The sequence below is a fragment of the Onychostruthus taczanowskii genome, unplaced genomic scaffold (genome assembly GCF_017590055.1).
Source record: "Onychostruthus taczanowskii isolate IOZ18803 unplaced genomic scaffold, ASM1759005v1 scaffold9, whole genome shotgun sequence".
NCBI lineage: Eukaryota > Metazoa > Chordata > Aves > Passeriformes > Passeridae > Onychostruthus > Onychostruthus taczanowskii.
Window position 1 is genome coordinate 4,878,426 of NW_024506993.1, and position 19,864 is coordinate 4,898,289.

At 42.8% G+C, this 19,864-nt stretch overlaps 1 protein-coding gene across 3 annotated transcripts; it reads left to right on the forward strand.

Moving 5' to 3' along the window:
- Positions 1–147: 147 nt before the first annotated feature.
- EOGT (EGF domain specific O-linked N-acetylglucosamine transferase) lies at positions 148–19,041 on the forward strand. Of its 3 annotated transcripts, none has more exons than XM_041425824.1 (17): positions 148–524; positions 1,025–1,071; positions 1,904–2,133; positions 2,480–2,580; positions 3,165–3,273; positions 3,360–3,454; positions 4,549–4,653; positions 5,753–5,859; positions 7,122–7,225; positions 9,844–9,936; positions 10,623–10,694; positions 11,355–11,441; positions 12,517–12,585; positions 13,413–13,474; positions 14,468–14,587; positions 15,540–15,642; positions 16,014–19,041. In XM_041425824.1, the coding sequence occupies exons 3-17, from the start codon at positions 1,924–1,926 to the stop codon at positions 16,158–16,160; spliced, it is 1,584 nt and encodes a 527-aa protein (XP_041281758.1). In that variant the 5' UTR covers positions 148–524; positions 1,025–1,071; positions 1,904–1,923; the 3' UTR covers positions 16,161–19,041. The 3 variants fall into 3 exon arrangements, with proteins under 3 accessions (XP_041281758.1, XP_041281759.1, XP_041281760.1); XM_041425825.1 differs by having other exon boundaries at positions 1,909–2,133; XM_041425826.1 differs by lacking the exons at positions 148–524; positions 1,025–1,071 and adding an exon at positions 1,772–1,812 and having other exon boundaries at positions 1,909–2,133.
- The last annotated feature ends 823 nt before the right edge of the window (positions 19,042–19,864 follow it).

Consider the following 19,864-nt stretch of genomic DNA (forward strand, 5'->3'; position numbering starts at 1 on the left):
CTCGGGGGCACGCCTGGAACAATGGGGTGCCGGAGCCTGCGCTTCCTGCCGGGCCGCGCCAGGAAAAGGCCCTTTTCCTCCGCATCCTGCGCTCGCCGCTCCCGGGGCGGCAGCGCTTAATTTCCGGCAGCAGAAGGAAGACGCGGCTGCTCCGCCGCTGCTCCCCGCGGGCAGGTGCCCTTCGCTGCGGGCCCACCTGAGCCCGACCCGCGCCCGAGCGCCGCGCCTCCGCCCCGGCCCGGCGGCTCCTCCTTCCCTGCCTGCCTTCCTTCCTTCCTCCCCTGCCTCTTTCGCTGCCTCCTTCCCCGGCTCCCGCCGCCCCGGGCGGGGCGCTCCCGGCTGCTGCCGGCGGCGGTCCCGGGGCGGCCCCTCCCCGACAGCCGCACGGGCGCTTCCCCCGGAGCCGGCGGGGCCGCGCTGGCCCCGGACATGAGGATTGCGGCCGGCGGCGAGCGCCGAGCAGGAGCAGCGGCCGGTCCCGTGGGCCGCGGGGCTCCTCGGGGCCGGCGGGGCTGAGACACGCGGTGAGATAACGCGGTGCGACACGCGGTGCGATACGCGTGAGATGCGCGGTGAGATAAGCGGTGATACGCGTGAGATGCGCGGTGATACGCGTGAGATGCGCGGTGAGATGCGATTCTGTGCCGGGGCGCGGCGGCGGTGCCGGGTCCAAGCGTGGGTCAGGCACCAGGTCCGGCTGGTGCCTGGGTCCGGTTCTGGGTCTGTCATGGAACCCAGCACGGCCTGGCACGGGATGCCGGGCACCTTGCCGAGGTGACAGCCTCATCCAGCGCCCGGGGGTGGGGAAGGGCCGCGTGTTTTGGGGACACCGCCGGGTTTGTGGTGGAAGCCGTGATCCGCGTGCTGTGTGCGGGGATAGGGACCCGAGTGACAGATCAGCGCATTGCCCGGGCTGTGGCTGCTGCTCTCATAGCTGGGAACGTGTCCCTAGGAGCAGGACAGTGTCCTGAGGAAATCTCCTTTTCCAGGACGTACCTAACTCCACCTTCCTCCCCCGCTCTAGGTTTCTGTACCTGGGAAAGCTGAAGTGGTTCCTCTCAAACCAAACAGGTAAAACCACTTGTATCGAAAGAATTTTGCTAAAGGCTTCAGTTGAAAGCAAGCATGCAAATTTTAGCCAATTATAACGCCGAAAAAGGTGGAGTTTAGATACAGGCCATTCATTTATTTTCCTCAGGAAGTTTAATGGTTCAAAGCAGGGGTGTTAGATGAGAAGGTTGTATTAGCAGGAAGGTATGCAGTCAGCTTTAGGGTATACAGATGTGTGGGCCTGTGTATGTTTACGTGTGTATACATATAAATACACTTCTATTGTGTACAAAATTATATATAGAATATACTCACTAGTCAAGTTTCTTTAAAATTATGTTAAGCACTAAAAACAGGCATCCTGTAAGGCTTAGCTGTGACCCTCTATTTGTGTCTGCCTATTTTTCCCTCAGCCAATTATTAGTTCGAAATGGAGAATGTGTTGTTTTCATACTTATTTTAAAACTAAAAATCCTTCTTTTCTCACCCCTCCCCCCCAGCTCTTCTACTTTTTTTCCCTTCTCACTGGATATTGCATGCTCTATACTTGGTTTCCACACTGAACTCTCAGGATCCCTTGGCATTTAGCTAAAGTAAACACACCCATTTTAGCTTTGCTGGGAGTTTGTAGTGCATAATAACACTCAATGACTAATGATTCAAAGATAATCCTGAGGTTGTGCAGTCTGGCCTCTCAGTGAAAGTTTGGTCTTCACAGGAAAAAGAAGCCACTCCAGAAATGCAAGTACAGATTCTTTGACTGTATGTCTGACTCTGACTGAATTTTGTCCTGTGTGCTTGAAATGCTGCAGATATGTTAATTTCTTTTTTTTTTTCTATTTTATTTATAAAGTACAGAACTCACAGGTTGCCATGTTTATGTTGCTCGTGTTTGGATTGCTACTGCAAGAAATTCTGGCTAATTCCCAAGCTGAAAATCCTACTGAATTCCCAAACATTCCAGAAGAGCCATTCTACAGCTACAAAGCCATCAACTTGCCAGATGAGCATATCCCCTACTTTCTGCACAATAACCAGCATGTTGCTGACATCTGTAAGCAGGATGCTCTTTGCCCATACAAAGTAAGTTTGCTTTTTTCTGTTTGTCTCTCCGAATGTCCTGTTGGGATGGTTTGTTCTTGGGAGCTGCAGCAATTAAACATGGTGATTAATTGTCTCCTTGCCAATTAGTCAGGGAAAGGATTTGTATTGAAGACAAGAATAACATTGATGTGCATGTGTGTCCACTTTGGAGCCTCTGCTGCGCATGAGGAATCTGGGTGTTGTTTCTGAAACTCTGCTTGAAAACAGACCAAACCAAAAGCCTTTTATGCAAGATTTATGAGCAAGACGTCATTTAAAAGCTAACAACTTAAGTCATTTCCCATTTTCCTGTTGCAAAACCTGATTCAGTCATTCTGTGCTGCAGAAACACTTGAAGAAACTAAAATCCTGCTGGGGTTATGAGAAATCTTGCAGATCAGAGAACAGGTTCAGTTACCCAGTGTGTGATTATGTTGAAACCGGGTGGTAAGTTTAATTTTAAATGTCTACTGTACATTGTGGTAAAAAAATAGTGTAGTGCTCACAATGATATAGCTGTGAAGTAAACATTATTGTGATATTTAGAATTTAAAGTGTGATTTTTTTGTGGACACCTGTGTGTGTACATATATATTTGTGTGTATATATCTATAAAATGTGTGTATTTATGCATAATGAGCCTTTCAACATGATTTTAAAAATTTAACTTTTTAAGGAAGAAAATACTACTAGAAATGCTTCCTGCCAGAATGTTTTCATTATTCTGATTTAGCCTTGAATTCAGATTCCTAAAATAGCTGTATTTCCTTTCTTAGCTTTAAAAACAGAGGAAAAAATGTAGAAAAAAAATGTGTACCCTTTTAGGGGAGAATAGCTTTAAATTAAATTGTCATTGATGTTTTCCCTTACATGCAGCTGATAAGTGCTTCCTGTTCTGGCATCTTAAATGCCAGTAAAATAACTGGCTGGTTCCTCTGTTCCACTTTCAGTGGAAAAATGTGATCTGTTGACGTTATTACTAGAATTGAGCAACAGACCTTGATTTGTTTCCTCTCTCCTTCACACACCAGGGCCAGTGACATCGAGACAGCCCAGCAGATATTCTGGAAACAAGCAGACTTTGGGTATGTTCGAGAGAGGCTCAGTGAAGTGAAAACCCATTGCAAGCCTGCAGCAACAGTAGGTATTTCTGATAGATCTGATACTTTGCACTTGCTTTTAAAAATAGCTTTTGTTGTTGACAGAATTCTACTTGTTCTTAACAGGGGGATTCATCTCTGACCTGCTCCCAGTACCTTCAGCACTGCAGAGCAACCAACCTGTACATTGATTTACGAGCTGTGAAGAGAAACCATGACAGGTCTCTGCCTGTGTTATAGCAAAGATGGGATGGCAGGGAAAGGGAATTGAGAATTGGTTTAACAAATCTGGTTTGCTTGTTGCTATGGGTTTTACTTTTTTTACTTTTTACTGCCAGCAGTTTTACTGCTGATCAGTTGCTTGCTGCTGAAGCCCTGTAAAGGTTTGCCCCTCTTCACTGCTGGCTGCTGCTGGTGGTGTAAAAACCCAAGTTCTCAGTTTTATAGAATGATGATGAGTGATTGGAATCCTCCCTGATGGAAGAGAGGAAAACGTTTCTGTGTCTTCAGTCATGTCCTTCCTTGATCAGATGATGTGCAAAATACAATTGCTTTTATCTGAGGAACCAAGACATTTCCTGTGCCTTTATACCAGATCCAGGAGCTGCATTTTTAGATACTGAGTGACTTGAGGAGAGACCTGAACCCAGATCTTCCACATCTCAAATTCAAAAGCTACATATTGGAAACTGGATGAAAAAACCATACCAGTGGTGCTGGGCATGACCCTCTGACTTGTCTTTGAAATCAGTGTATTGATCTGATTCATGACTGAGACTGATATTACCCTTCAGAATGGGTTTTGTCATCATCACAGCCTGTCCTGAAAGCTAATTTAGACAGTGCTTTTAGCTGGCAATTTATTTTCAGGAAATTTGTTCTTGCATCTCACTCTTCGTATGTCATATAGAATCCTTGGGTGGCAAAGTGGGTTGTGAAATCTGAGGTAAATTTCAGTAAGAAATTGTTAGAAAGAAACAAGAACTCCAACCAGTGATGGTCCTGGCATGACAGTAAGGCATCACTGTCATGAAGCAAAATTTGATTAAATTACTCATGTGGGTATGTGTAAATAATTATTAATAACATTCTGGGTGGATTAGTGCTGCTTTATGAGATGATGCCTACACCTTCAAGAACACGGTTGTGGGAAATTCTTGATTTACACTGGAGAAAATACTCAAGTTTTAAATATGTGTGAAGTGCCTTGCTGAACTGAGACGAGGTAGCACTGGCTTGAGTATGTAATTGAGATTGCAGGGCACTGATATCCCTGTTGCACAAAAGCTGACAGACTTTTTTTAATTTGCATTAGATTCAAAGAAGATTTTTTCCAGAAGGGAGAAATTGGTGGTCATTGTACCCTCGATGTTCAAGCATTTTTGGCTGAAGGTCAACGCAAGAGCCCTCTGCAGTCTTGGTAAGAATCTCTTGTCAAGGCTACTTCCAAGTTCACTTGCTAATTATTTCTTCTTTTTGTCATTGGCATTGGCAGCTGTGTGTAGGGGATTCCATACTGAGGAAAGACTTGCTCCTTTTGGGGTCAGTTTGAGAGCTGACATTAGAAACCTCTGGTAATTACATCTCTGCAGAAAGTCTGAGCCACACCGTGTGTAATTATGTCCTGTGTCGTTTGCAGCAGCAAAAGATGTGAAAACACCTTGCAATTGGGAGTTGTAACCTTCAGGTGGTTTCTGGGCTGGGTGCTGGCGCTGTGCCTGATCTGTGTGAGGAAGGGGAGATTGTTTTGTGCTGAGATGCCTTGAGGCTGGCCTTGTGTGTGAGTTCCCACAGCCCTGGTGAGGATGATGAGGATGTGTGCCTGGGCTGGCAGTGTGAGGAGGGCTGAGTCCACAGGCTGGGTAGGAGGTGCAGAGCATCACAGTTTGCATGTCAGCACTTCAAAGCTGCCTTGCCAGTTCATTGATGAAGGAACTGGAGCTGTTAAGGTCCATATAATAATTCATTCTTATGCTTTGCTTGTATTTTCTTTTTCTTCCCCCACTTTTCATTGATGTTTAAGTCAAGGACTGCTGCAGAGGAGGAAGACTGCAAATTTAGTGCAATACAACAGAAGAATTTTCTCCTCTGCCTGCTATTGTCATCACAGCTGCTCATCCTTGTTCAGATGCAGGAACAGTAAATACTGCCTGTACATTCATTATTCCAACCAAAGCATGGAAATCTCACTTAAGTGTCTCTGGCAAGGCAGATCAAGTCGAGTGGAGCCACAGATCCAGGTTCTGAGGCTCTTTCTAACATCCCTGCTGCCTTGATTTGGAGATCAAAGGTGCTGTTTAACCACTCCTGAGATCAAAGGCAGTGTTTAACCTCTAGAAGCCCTGAAGAACATTCCATTATAATTTCAAATAATTTTAATTGTCAAACTCTATCAGTTTTAAGCAGTCCTGTTAACTGAAATGGACTGGAAGGACAGTTGCTAAGTCTGAGACATAGGAAGTACATTTGTTTAAATGTGTTGATGTCAAAGCATATTCTGTGTGATTGAATCTTTCTAGGTTTGCAGAACTCCAGACATTCACTGCATTAGACTTCAGGCCTCTAGAAGATGGGAAATGTGACATTGTTATTGAAAAGCCAACATACTTCATGAAATTAGATGCAGGTAACTGGTATCTTCATTTTATTTTTTTTTTCTTGTACTGCAGTGAAAAAAGCTCATATTCAACTTGCCCATCTACACTATGCCTTTGTGACAGTTAAGTTCACTTGTAATATGAAAAATTATGTGAATTTTTAGTTACTTTTTTTTGAAGTAGTTCCAGTGACGGACTTGGAAACTGAAATTTGAAAATCTTATGATTTCCCACAGATGATTTAAAAAAACAAAAAAACAAAAAAACCCCACATCAGAGCGATTTCCTGTTGTTTGCCTTGCAGAGTTGTTCCCTGGACTGTGGTTTGGCAGTGTTTGACTTTGTGCCAAAGGCTGTGTTTCTGCGTGACGGGATCCCCACCATGGAGCACCAGTGTGGGTGTCTGTGTCCTGCAGGACGTGCTCAGCAGCAGGACCTGTGCTCAGATCAGCCCACACACCCTCATCACCCTCACCAGGGGCTGTGTGCTTTGGAGGATAGGGAGGAGCAGCTGTGCTCCCAGAGGGGCACCTTCAGGAATCTGACATTTTTGGAGCTCACCAGCCTCTTTGCTGGTGCAGCTCCGTCTGCAGGGCAGTGTTGGTGGGGGAGGCTGCTGAGGACGAGCAGCAGCAGCAGAGGGGAGAGCTGTGCCTGGGAGCTGCTGTGCTGGGCTTGTCCCTGTCACACACAGCAGCTGTCCTGCTCGTCCCCTGCCCCTGCCTGACGTGTGCAGAGGGAACACAAAGGTGCCTCCTTTGTGTTCCCTCTGTTTGGTGGAGATTTTTGTGCACCAAGAATGAGCAGGAGAGGGGCTGAGGGATGACTTGGGCTGTGGAAGTACCAGCTGAGTCCTGTGGTCACACAGACAGAGCTTCCCTCAGCCCACAGAGGCAGAACCCAGGCCTGAGCTGAAGGCTGAAGGCCAGTTCTCATCTTTCCTTGTGTCTGGCTGGGCTCTGTTAGAGCAGGAGATGCTTTCACATCCTTCAGAAAGCAGCTGCAGACTGTAAGGAGAAATAGCACATGAAGCTCATCTTATTCTTTTGGCCACTCTTCTAACTGTGTTTTTTTTGTTATTATTTTTTTTTTAAACACATCTTACCTCAAATTTCTCTCCTTGATTCCTTCCTTTTAGAGGTCCCTTTTTTAGGATGCATTAGGAGGATTCAAGGAGTCAGAAGCAGGGGAAGCCAATATAAAATGCAGGATGCTAACCAGGAAAAATGCATAAACCAATAAAAGTGGAGCAAGCAATGCAGTGTTTTGCTAACAATTCTTTCTTTCTCAGGTGTCAATATGTACCATCACTTCTGTGATTTTGTCAATCTGTACATTACCCAGCATATCAATAATTCCTTCAGTACTGATGTCAACATAGTCATGTGGGACACTGTAAGTCTGCTCTGCTTTTAACATATTTGTGATGGGTTGTATTTCTGCTCTGTAGAGGCTCTGAAGGTTTTGGTAGCCAATCCTTAGCTCTCTTGTGGCCACAGCCAAGTGGAACTGATAAATTTCTGGATCCTTTTAATGCAGGTGCATGAGCAATAGTAAGAGAACAGATTTTCTATGATAAACCATGTTTGCTAGCACATAGTTTTGCCTCTTTTTTTTGGTGTGGCCTCAAAAATAATCTGATCAGTATTTCTGATCTGTAGCATTCTGATCTAAGCATTAGAAGTTTTAACTAGTTTTTGTAGGTTTTTTTCTCTTGGAATATTGAACTAGATTTGCTGAACTGTTTGTTCTATATTTAAAAAGAAATGCAGTCTTGCATGTTTGTAAATCAGTAATGTGCAGCCTGTAGTAAGGAAAACAGCTAAATTAAATCCTTATATATATTAAAACAGAGTTTAATATTTAATTCCTTTAAGTAGCCCTCTTCCAGTTACTTCCCTCAATCACCTCTCACATTGCTATGATAACATAAAACAAGTTTTTAAGTGGGGCTGTTTCTGCTGTACTGCTGAGTTGAAACCATTACTGTGTTTGAGTAATATTAGTTTTATTGGACAGTATTTAAGTTGGGTAGGAGGGTATTAAATGAAATAAAAAACAACTGGGCAATTTGTAATATGCCAAATAAAGTGCATAATTAGGTCCAGAAATAACAGTTCTTGAATATGTCACTGTCCCACACCTGTTTTGTGATCATAAAGTGCTGAGTTTTCTCTCTGAGCATTTAGTGCTAGGATAACTAAACTTCAATAGAAACCCGCAAATATCCCCTGCTTGCTGTTTAATGAGAAACCTGTTTGGCTGGAAGAAACTCTTTTTTCCTAATTCTATTGTATTTTAAAGCTAAAATCAGTGCCATCTGTCAGATAAGTGGGCTCTCTAGGTTGCACAGCACCTGTTAATCCAGCTCTGAGGGCTTTCTCAAAAGATCAGGTGCCAGACAGCATTGCAAATTGCTTGGAAAAGCAGCTCTTTGTCTTATACCGCCGAATCAAATAACTCTTTAACTCTTTCGGATGTACCATTCAAAGCAGTGCCACGCTGTTATCAATTTAAATGAGCTTTACCTGCTCAGGCAGCTGGAGTTCATTGCTATGTAAAACCAGGTGATGGCACCAGTCAACTGCTGATAAACTGTGCTCATCAAAAGGTGGATTTAGTTTATTATTCATTCTCTTTTTTTTTTTTTTAAACTTGATGTAATTAGATTTGGCCATACTTCCTACCTACTGTTCTTATTAAAGAGTAATGCCCTTAGATGTAGGTTAAACAAAGCAGAAAATGAGTAGGAATTCCCCTGGGTGTTGGCGTGCAGATCATCTGTGAATGCAGGGAAGAAATGTTCATAAAGCACTTTTAAGGAGAGCAGAGAGGGTTAGAAAGTGGTGCTTTCATCAGTTCTCCACTTCTAATCTGGGAGAGCAGTCCTTGTAATACATGGCCAGAAGGGAGTCTGGACTGTAAAATTTATTAACACCTAATGGCAGAGCAAGAGGAAAGCCTCTTGAACCAAAGGATTCTGGTGCCCTTTAGGTTCTTTTACATTTCACCAGGTCTCTCTTCTCTCCTCAGTATTTCTAATCTAATCATTTGTAGTTCCTATTTTCAAATTTCTTATTTAGAATGTTCCCACTCTCCAAGAAGCCTGAGCTAGCCCCAGAGTTGAAGGGAAGCTTTAGTGAGGATCTGGACCAGGGCTACTGAGGGCACATTTAATTGCATTCCAAGAGCCAGAGGTGGTGACTCAGCCCTGGGATGTGCAGGGAAGGTGACAGATTGAAGGCAGGAGCTCCTGCTGCTGGGATAACGTTGGAGGGAGTAGAGGGCTCTTGAAAAGCTCCCCACAGAACCAAAGTTTTTTACTGCTCTGTAGAGAAACCCCCTGGGTGTTTCTTCCATCAAATCAGATAATTGCATTCTGTTTGTGATCCATGTGCCATATGCAAGTGACAATCCCAAAACAAGAAAAACAAGCTTATTGTGACTTTTTACCTCAAATTTCATTGCTGCATTTGAATTCCCATAAGTGACAATCCCAAAACAGGCAAATGCAAAACAAGCTTGTTGTGACTTTTTACCTCAAATTTCATTGCTGCATTTGAATTCCCAGGGTTGTTTTTTTTTGTGTTGTTTTTTTGTTTTTGTTTTTTTTTAACCTCAGGAGCTGAGATTCAGGCCTCCTACCATCTCTGTGTTTGTGTTATTTCAAATTTAACTTGTGTTCTGTTGACACTGGGAAAAGTAATTTTCACTTCTAACTCAGAAATTATAATCTGTTACTGAAGAAAATTGTCTAGTTTGCTAATTTTTAGAAGTTTTTATTAAAAATTAACCACCTGAGAGGTGATTTGAGTTACCTGCCAGTGCAAACAGAGTTTGGTGCTGTGTGATGTCTGTGTTCTGTGCTAGGCTGCCTTGGGTCCTGTGGTGGTGTTGCACATATTAACTGTATTAAAACCATATACAGAACCTGTAAATCATGAGGAGAGGTTCTAATATGCATTTTTGTAATTGTTGTACCCTTTTTTTTTTAATTTTTGCTTTCCTCCTAGAGCTCATATGGCTACGGTGACCTGTTCAGTGAGACATGGAAGGCATTTACTGACTATGAAATAATTCACTTGAAAACTTTTGACTCTAAAAGGGTATGGAATTCTATATTTTGTTTTAATTCACGGTCACTAGGTAGCAAATACGACAACTTCTCAAGCTTCTTGCAGTTATGGGTGTTCCAGAGGAAAGTATTAATACTTTCCATTCGTGTTTAATTTGTGTAATATGAGTGTTCTACCTCAGAAACAAGAGAGAGAACTGTAACCTGATTCTGTGGTGTGTCTGTCCTTTATATAGATGGGCCTAACTTTTGTGTCCTGAGAGGTGGTATTTATGAATGCAGGATTCACAACTGAAGTTAAAGGTTTTCAAATGGTCTTTCTGAAGTTTTCTGATTCCTCCTGAGGTGTTTCTTTCCCCTTGTGACTCTTGGCGTTCATTCCTGCTGCTTATCACTAAAAAAAAAATACTACACCAAAAAAATGCATCCATTCAGAGCTCATTTCAGCCTCTTCAATCTAGTCATAAACTCCTTAACTTGTTTCCTGTTCTTTAGTCCATGTTTATTCTGTTTTGGGGCGTTTTCATCACTCCTTCCCACACTTGCACGTCCCAAATGAGAGCTCTTTTGGGATTTTTGTTCTGTTCCTTTGCACAGCCGAGGAAGCCGGGCTGTCCCTGGCAGAAGCAGTAATTTCTGGCTCGTTAGGAGCAGGGCTGGCAGTGAATGGGCTGGGGAAGGAGCACTGGGGGGTAACTCCTCGTGATCCCCTTCCAGGTGTGCTTTAAAGAAGCCGTGTTCTCTTTGCTGCCTCGGATGAGATACGGATTGTTCTACAACACCCCTCTGGTGAGTGCCTTTATCCATCCATCCAGGATTGTTCTACAACACCCCTCTGGTGAGTGCCTTTATCCATCCAGGATTGTTCTATAACACCCCTCTGGTGAGTGCCTTTATCCATCCAGGACTGTTCTATAACACCCCTCTGGTGAGTCCCTTTATCCATCCATCCAGGACTGTTCTATAACAGCCCTCTGGTGAGTCCCTTTATCCATCCATTCCCACCAGGAGGGTAGAATCTGAGCTGGGGAATCCCTCCAGTGTCACGAAATACACTGCAGTGAAAGTTCCAACTCCAAACGGGAATGATCTCCCCTAAAGATTGGGATTTTAAAGTCGTTCCAGCTGGTTGTGTGCAGTCTCCTGTGTCACAGCTCAGGAGGTGCAAATTATTCCCTTTAATGGGTGGGCACTGTGAACTAAGTGGTATTTTTGCAGAGCACAAGAGCTTAAACACAGTCAGACTTCCCTGAGGGCATTAGCTCACACACTCAGGCTCCAGCACTAGAGTTATATTTCTTTCTAAATGAAAGTGCCACTCGTGTTGCAGTGAATAGCACAGTGCATGATACTGGGCTTTTGCTCCACAAGAATGTTAAAGACCTGATCACAAAGCTCAGTTTTCTGAGTGATATAACTGTATATTAACAGTTCCTTTTTTAATTTCAGATCTCTGGCTGTCACGGCACGGGGCTGTTCCGAGCCTTTTCTCAGCATGTGCTGCACAGATTAAATATCACCCAGGAAGGACCCAAGGTGTGGTAGCTGCATAAAGCAGCTGAAGTACAGAGCTGGTGGTTCTTGCCAGAGAGCAGCAGTAGGAAACCTATCCCAGTGGGGAATGGGGGTGTACCCGTGTACTTTTTGTCCTTTCCTGTTTAGGGTTTGGGTTTTCCCTGCAAAGACCTTCAGAGAACGTTTGTGTATGTTTGTGGAAGTTGTCCTTGTGTCTTATTTCTGTAGGACAGACTTTAGAACATTCTCCTTCCAGCCTTAGGGTCCCATCCCTGTGTCCATTCCCTGTGCTGGAGGCCTTTGAGTCCTTCCCAGCTGAGTCAGACGCGAGTTCCATGGAGCAGCAGTGGGGATCCTGCAGAGCAGAGCAGAGCTTGCCCTTTATCCATCCCCTTGGATACTGCTGAGCTGGGATCAGAGCTGGAAACAGAGGAACCTGGTCCATGCTTGCCCAGCACCATCTGTCTGGTCTGGGCTTCTCTGTTGCTCACACTGATGGTTTTTGCACGTTGCCTTGGTGGCCAGGGCAGCTCTGGGCCAGCTGAAGTGTCTCCTGGAGAGCAGCCCACAAATTATTGCTGAGGGGCACATTCAGAGCTCTGCACAGGCATTTAGTTGTGCTTCTCCTGCTGACACTAATGGGAGCCATGCAGTTAAATCTCTTCATTTCACTTGGAGCGCTCACCCCTCTGAGTCCAATTAATTAAAAGAGGTAAAAGGAGGAGCTGTTGTAGAAGTAATTTTTTTTTTTCCCAAGGAACTTGTGCACAAGCCATCCAGAAAGCTGCTTTCCTGCTTTCAAAAACTGCCAGATAATGTGTAACACAAAGGTTCTTTTGTACTGAATAAAATAAGTCTTTCAGAAAATATTTAGTTCTTGGTTAACAATCAGACATTCACAAAGTTTTTGATGCTTTGAGTCTGTCAGAAAATGCGATGTGCATTTTAAGGTGGTTACGCCATCTATTTATTACATGTGGAAGGAACATATTTTGTTGCTCAAATAATTGCCAGAAGTAAATATGGAAGAGCTTGGGATTGTTTTCTTTGTGAGGACTGCCTCTTAGCTAATACACTGCTGCTTCTTTCTTTTTAGGATGGGAAAATTCGAGTCACCATCCTCGCACGCAGCACAGATTACCGCAAAATATTAAACCAGAATGAGGTGTGGTCCTTTGTATCTTTAAAAAATATTTATTTGAAGTTATATTTTGATTATTGGGTTGATTTTTTATTTTCAGGTACAGCCAAGACATCTATTTTCTGGCAAATCTTGGACAAATATGTCCAGTGTTTATATTAATTTGTTCTGAAATGTCTTCTAGGCAGTCTCCATTTCTGTACCCCAGACACTGAACCTTGCTGCCCTTTCTAAATATCCAGTGGAAGACTACAAATGTAATACTAAAAGTATTTCCTCTGAGCAAACAGACACTGCAGATCTTCTGATGAAATTAAATTATTTCACTTTCAAATTATTCCTTTTATTTATAGCATCTCCAGTGTTGAAGTCTCACAAAACCCTTTGTAATGCCTGCAGATTGAAAAGCACAAGCCCTTGTATCAGAGTTTGTGCACTCAGAACATAATGAATTTTCTTATTGTTTTATGTTTTTGAATCGTGCCGCTTCACGGACATGCGTAAAAGCTTCTTTCATGGTAAAACGATATTATTTAATGTTTTCATACCTGCTTTCATTCTTTACTGTTAGAGCCTGACAAAAATGAATTTGGATTATCATCCCCACCTTATTTAGGGAGAAACTGAGGCTCGTGTGGTGCAGTAGCTCAGCAGCAGAGCACACAGAGCAAAGGATTTGTGCTTTTTCTGCTGGGCTGTCCTCAGCTGGTGCCTCCACTGCTGCTCACAGTTTGTGTTCTGGTAAAATGGCAGAGACAGAAGTTGGTTTTATCTTCACCAGGTCAGGAGTGCAAGGGAGCAATTAACTGAAGGAGGGCACCAAATCCTTGTCTTTTTGTTATTCTCCCCAGCTTGTGAGTGCTTTGAAAACAGTGTCAACGCTGGAGGTCAAAGTGGTGGACTACAAGTACAAGTGAGTTGGTGGAGGAAGGTGGTATGAGCTGGTGCTGCCTGTGGCTGTGTCTGTCCCAGGGCTAACCTGGCAAAATCCAGGGACTGGGAAGGAAAAGTGTTGGGTGAGGTGCTGGAGCACACCCATTCCACATGCACTAGGCAGGGTTAAAGCTGAATGAACAAGGAACGAGGCTGGAAATCCCTTTTGTTCCCTCTCCAAGGACAGGTGTTCCCACCACCTTTTTGCGCATTGCTCTGCAGTAACTGTGTGAGCAGGGCTTTCTCTTTTATGATGTCAGTGACTTTATATGAGCCTTGGTTTAGTAATCAGTAATAACTCTGATTATTTGCTGCTCTGGTGGCCCCTGAAGACACCACCTGAGGTCAGTGTGTGGTGCCAGGTGTAGCAGGCACTGTGCCAGGGAGAAAAAGATTGAAGGAAAAGTTCCCAAACAAAGCATGCCTGTCCCAAATGGCAGCAGCTGCACCTGGAGCTGTCATGAATCATGCAGGAAGAGTGAGAAACAAGCAGCACTGACATTCATGTTCTGACCAAACAGAGACAGGGGGAGGATGTTTATTTGTGTATTTTACATTACGCTGAATGCAGCTCAGAAACAGGTGTTTTATGCTGGGTTTTTAGGTTTTGTTTGGGGTATTTAGTTCTTAGGTTTTGGGGTTTTTTTTAAGTGATGTATTTTTTTTAAAAAGGCAAGTAAACAGAAAATCCCTTAAAAAAACTTTAAGTGGAGGAAAATATTTTTGAACCAAATTCTTGTGAAGTTTTGAAGCCTGCCTGCATTTCTTTTAGTTCCATGCTGAGTTAGTGCTGTCTGCAGTAATTGTGATTCTTAGTATTGTTCCTTGAAAAATCATTTCTCTCTTCCAGTATTCCCTTCAGCCAATTTTGTGCCTTCCCCATGTTCTGCTGGGGTAGATAGAGCTGCCACATCATCTTTTTTTTTTTTTTTTTTTTTTTTTTTTTAAACCACTTTTGTTGTCTTGTCTGCAGGGAGCTTGAGTTTTCAGAGCAATTGAGAATTACCCACAACTCTGATATATTCATTGGGATACATGGAGCTGGCCTGACCCACCTGCTCTTTCTGCCAGACTGGGCTGTAGTCTTTGAGCTGTAAGTCTGTCTGTCCTTCCCCCTCTCTTGCACACACAGCTGCTCCTGTGTGTTAATGAAGCCTCTCCCTTCCTGGTATTTGACCATCAATGTTTGTCTTGCAGTCTTGTTTAGACTTCATATTTGGCAGCCTCTTCTCCTGGGGATCAAAACAGAGAAAGCTTTCATTATAAAATACAGTGTAATTATACCATACAGGCTCAGCCTGTGATTTCTTAATCTGCCATGGTGCAAATATAATGGGAAAATGGCAAACAATGAGAAAACCTCATTGCTCAGGTTCTGCCTGGTGAGTCTGAGATCTAAGGATTTTTTAGTGATCCAGGTGAACTGATTATGTTGCATGTCCAGGGCTATTATTGATATGAATTGATTGTGTGCTAGCAACCCCCTGCATGTTTTTATATCCTCCTTTTTCTGCTCAGGACATGAGCACCAGCTTGCTGGCCAAGGTCACTCCTGTGTTCTGCCTAAATTTCTCTTGTAGCGTCCTTTTAAAACGTATTTTGTCACAAAGTAGGGGTGTCAGCAGATACTCCAATCTACAGAAAAAGCAGAAATCCAGCATGCTTGTTAGAAAGGCTCTGAACTCTCCATCTTGGGAACTTCTGCTGTGGGAAGGCTGCAGAACTGGTGTTTTGCAGCGTAGGCTTGGCTCGAGAATGTTTTGTCCAGTCTCCAAACAAGCTCAGAAGCTCAGGGGTTGTTTTTCACATGTCCAAGAGCTGCTGCAGCTGGACAGGGACAAGTCTGATGTGTGCAGATGTGCCTCGAACTGCCTCCAAGGCCACATCTGGAGAGCAGAAGGCAGCCCTTGCTGTTGTTTCAGAATTTGTCCATGGTTTTGGTGCCTTAGAACTGGACAACAGACATTTCAGTTTTTTCCTGTTTCACCCTGGTAACTTCAGCATAACCTCTGTTGGTAAATGTGCTTTTTTCTGCCTGTCCCTAGGTACAATTGTGAAGATGAACGTTGTTACCTGGATTTGGCAAGGCTGAGAGGCATCCATTACATCACTTGGAGGAAAAGGAACAAAGTATTCCCTCAGGATCAGGTAACGGTGGCCACGCTGCCGGGGTGAGGTGCTGTGACTGAAGGACTTCACAGTCATCCTGCTTTACCTGCCTGTGTTCTGGTATTTGAAATATGGTATTCATTCTTTAGGCCAAACTAACTTCCCTGTTAAGATTAAGAAATCATTTTGATATTAACGGCTGAGGGAAGAAGAGAAATCAAATTAATTGGCCGTGAACCATTCATAGCATGGCTGTTATGCAGTTCCTTTGCTGATTCTTTTGCCTCAGAGCAGATCAGTGGGTCAGAAATAATAAATGAAAATGGCAGATCCTCAATTTTTTTCTTGCTTTTTTGAATGGAAGATGTATTGATATTTTCTGTCTAAAAGTCCTTATCTTGTTTTTCTAGGGACACCACCCAACACTGGGAGAACATCCAAAATTTACAAACTACTCCTTCGATGTGGAAGAATTCATGTATTTGGTGCTTCTGGCTGCAAATCACGTTTCACAGCATTCAAAGTGGCCATTTAGGGTAAAACATGATGAATTCTAAATTAGACTTCTGCCTGAAATACTGTTTTTAATTAATCACAGAATGGCCTGGGTTGGAAGGGATTTTAAAGCCCATCTCAATCCATTCCCCCTGCCGTGGCCAGGACACCTTCCACTGACCCAGGCTGCTCCAAGCTCTGTCCATCCCAGCCTTGGGCACTTCCAGGGATCCAGGGGCAGCCACAGCTGCTCTGGACACCCTGTGCCAGGGCCTGCCCACCCTCACAGCAAAGAATTTATCCCTTGTATCCAATCTAAACCCACTCCCTGTCTATTTGAAGCCATTCCCCCCTGTCCTGTCACTACTTGCCCATAAAAAAATTAATTTCCCCCTGTGAGGGAAATAACCCATTGTTAATTTGTCAGACAACTTCTTAGCACCGTACCTCTACTTTATAATTCCTTTTTAATCTGGGAGGTCTTGATATGTAAAAACTATTTTTCAGACTATTTCTGGGTTTTTTGCACTGTATTTCTACATTCCAGATTCTGAAATACTCTTTATACAAAGACATGTCCACCCATTTCATGTAAGGTTTTCTGGGGTAGGTCCAGGGTCAACAGACACTGCAAGCTTCTGCTTTAAATTTAGAAACACTTTCACATTAGAGAGCACTGTTTTATGATTTTGCATTTAAATATAAACTTTGACTCTTGTCCCTGTACTTATAAAAGCTTCAATACAAGAAGTCTGCACAGTAGGTTCAGTCAGCTTTCTGTCTCAGAGCAGGTAAATATTTTCCCAAGAGAGTACTTAAAATTTCAGGTGATCTGGGTATTTCCTATTTTTTCACAAAAAACAGCACTCTGCATTGGAAAATTTGAGCAAATTGGAATAAAACTTGATTTTTTTTGAGGATTCTAAAGGGAATGGCCTTCTAGTTTTTTTAAGGACAAATGATAAAATATGTAGAGGTCTTTCAGCTGCAGCCGAAAGGAAAGGAATTGATGAGGAACCTTGTTCTTGGAATCACTAAAAGCCTAATTTTTAATATTCTTTTTTCCTCAAAATGCTGGAGACTAATCCAGAAAACTTTTTAAATGAAATCTTTCCAAAGCCAGTAGCACAGTTCACTGTTTTCAGTGAAGGGAATATTAAACCAAAGCTAAGTTCTTTTTGAAATTCCTCCTGGAGCTGAGATGTTCTAGAAGGGAAAATAAAGGTAGTAGTTCTTTTGTCTTAAGTGGGGCCAGAAGGATGTGTAGAAGAATTGAGTTCAGCGAGATAAAACCCTAGAGTTCTGTGTTAAATTGTGGATTTTTGGGGAATGTATCCCCATGCTGGACTTTCAGCTCGGCCATACAGTCCTGGTGGCTCGGGACAGGCACACGTTTGTATGGAAAAGCAGGAGAGTTCTGGTAAATACAAACATTTCACTGCTCTAATTGTAGATGGTATTGACTTCCCTTCCCCAGCAATTTCACAGAGTGTGGGTGCATTTACTGACCCGTCTGTGCTGCTGGGGATGAGTTACTGTGAGCACAATTTTTACATAGATCTCTCAGACCTTGGTCAGTGCATGGGGAAGCTGGGTAGAGCTGAGACCTTCATGCATTTTGTGTATGTGGTGCAATTCTTCCTGGAGAGTGTTGTTTTACTGAGGGAGGAAACTGGTTCACTTTAAAGGACCATAGAAGCAAAATTGCACTTCTTAATGTGAGGGGAGAGGTTAAAAATCCCTTGAGCAATACCATTTCCTGTATTTGTATGTGTCTGTTGGGGTTTTTACCTTGTGGGATTTTTAAAGTAAAAAAAAAAATGTATAAAACTTAAGCCAGTAAAATGTCTGTGTTTGAATGAAACTAAGTCAAAGGAAAGAAGACATTTAATTATGAACTGTGCACATAATTTTTTTTAATAAAAAGCTTTTTAATAAAAAAAAAGTGTAAAATTTTTGGTAGTTTGCCAGGTTTTAGAGGCAAATATTTTAAATACTATTAATTAAATACTGTTAATTGCATGGAGCCACATGTCTCTGCTTTCTCCTGCCATGACAGGCTGATGTTCTGAGGTCCAAAGTGACATTCAGGTTTATTTACTTAAGAATCATTGAGAGGTGATGCTGCCATCCTGCACTGCTGGCTCTAGTGCTGGGCGTTTGAAGCTTGGTTTGTGAAAATCTTTGTGTATATTTAACTTCCTGTGGTGCAGGGGATGCTGCTGAAGGCAGTGGGTGAGTGCTGGAGTCTGCACAGGAGCAGCTAATGAGGAGCTGCTCTTTCAAGTCATCACTAAAACAAATGGTTGAACATATGTGTGGAGGAGAGGCTGCAGGGACTTCATCCAAGGGCAAAAAATCCTGCCAACGTTCACCAGTTTCAGCAAATTTGAGTGCAGGGTCAACAGTTGATGGCCAACATGTCATTCAGCCTTTATAGCTTGATATTGCTAGGATGAAAAGACTGTTTGTGTTGATTAACTTTTCAAACAGCACAAAGTTTTCTTGGCAGCAGAAGGAGGTTTGGTTGCATTTCTGGGTTTTGCCAGTAAATCCTGAGGGAGTTTGGACAACAACAGAGATCTGGATTGTGACTTGAAGAGTATCTGAACCATCTTGGGTCTGTCTGGAAGTTGGAATTTGAGGGAATCCATGAGACTTTTGGGCCACTTGTTCTTTTAAGGCAGGATATAGCTCTGGGTTAAGTTTTCCTAAAAGACCATGGGAATCTCGTTCCTTGCTACTTCTGATTTTTAAAAAATTTTTTTTGGTCTCTCCAGTTTACTCAAGTTTAGAGTCTAAGGGGCACCTTGGCATCAGTGTGATGAATTCAGTTTTGGGACTTTGTGTAATGTTGCAAGTCCTGAATGCTTTTGGGATTGCCTGTGTTTCCTGTACGATGTAAACCAAGAGCTGGATTTGGAATAAAAAATAAGTTATGGATGCATGTGGTTTCTTTCCTTTTTTACTTCAGAATTCGTCAAGATGTAATTTCAGTTTTTTTCTTTGGAGAGTTCTGTGGAAGTTGGGTAAGTGTGAGAAATGGCTTGTGATGGGGAGGTGGCAAATCAGCATTATTAATCTTAAAGAGTCTGATTATAAATATTAAGGCAATACATTTTTAAAAGCCATTAAGTAATAATGGAATTGTTTAATTCTTGCTGTTAATCTTACCAGTACTATTAATGAGATAACTCAGGCTTTAGCATATCTCTTAATCCTGAATTTTTTTTTTAATGGAGAAAAACTGAAGAAAACGTTCTCCTTGAGAGCTTTTTATGTGCTCAGAAGGGTAAAATGTTTGATTTCAACACTGAATAATTGTTTCAATTTGCAGTGTTTGCCTTAAATTGAGCTCTTACTTCCCCTCCTCTGAACACACGTTTCTCATGGATTGGGCTTTTTGCTTGAAATAAATGAACTGCTATGGAATCCCCTCTGGCTTTGGCTCTGAAATGGCCACAGAAGGTTGGGGTTTGTTGCTCATTTATGAACTCTCCTCATTCTTCCATTTCAGGTCCTCACCTCAGGGCTGGGTGTGAGGGTGCTATTGATGCCCTAGGATTTTAGCTTTTATATTTTTTCAAATCCCGTACTACATTAGTGTATAACTTTGAACCCCTTATAAAGTGTTAGTTAACTGTCTCCACATTTTGGTCAGACAAAACAATCCCTCTAGGCCTGAAAGTCAAGAACACCCAAAAGTGAACTGGGGAGGAGTAAACTGGGAGTAAATTACTTCATTACCTGAAGCTGTAAGTGGAGG

Bases quoted from the DNA above. Each gene is read 5' to 3' on its own strand.
- EOGT (XM_041425824.1), top strand. From the start codon at position 1,924: ATGTTTATGTTGCTCGTGTTTGGATTGCTACTGCAAGAAATTCTGGCT. The intron at 2,581-3,164 runs GTAAGTTTAATT...TTCACACACCAG, and splicing joins GATTATGTTGAAACCGGGTG to GGCCAGTGACATCGAGACAG. The intron at 7,226-9,843 runs GTAAGTCTGCTC...CTTTCCTCCTAG, and splicing joins ACATAGTCATGTGGGACACT to AGCTCATATGGCTACGGTGA.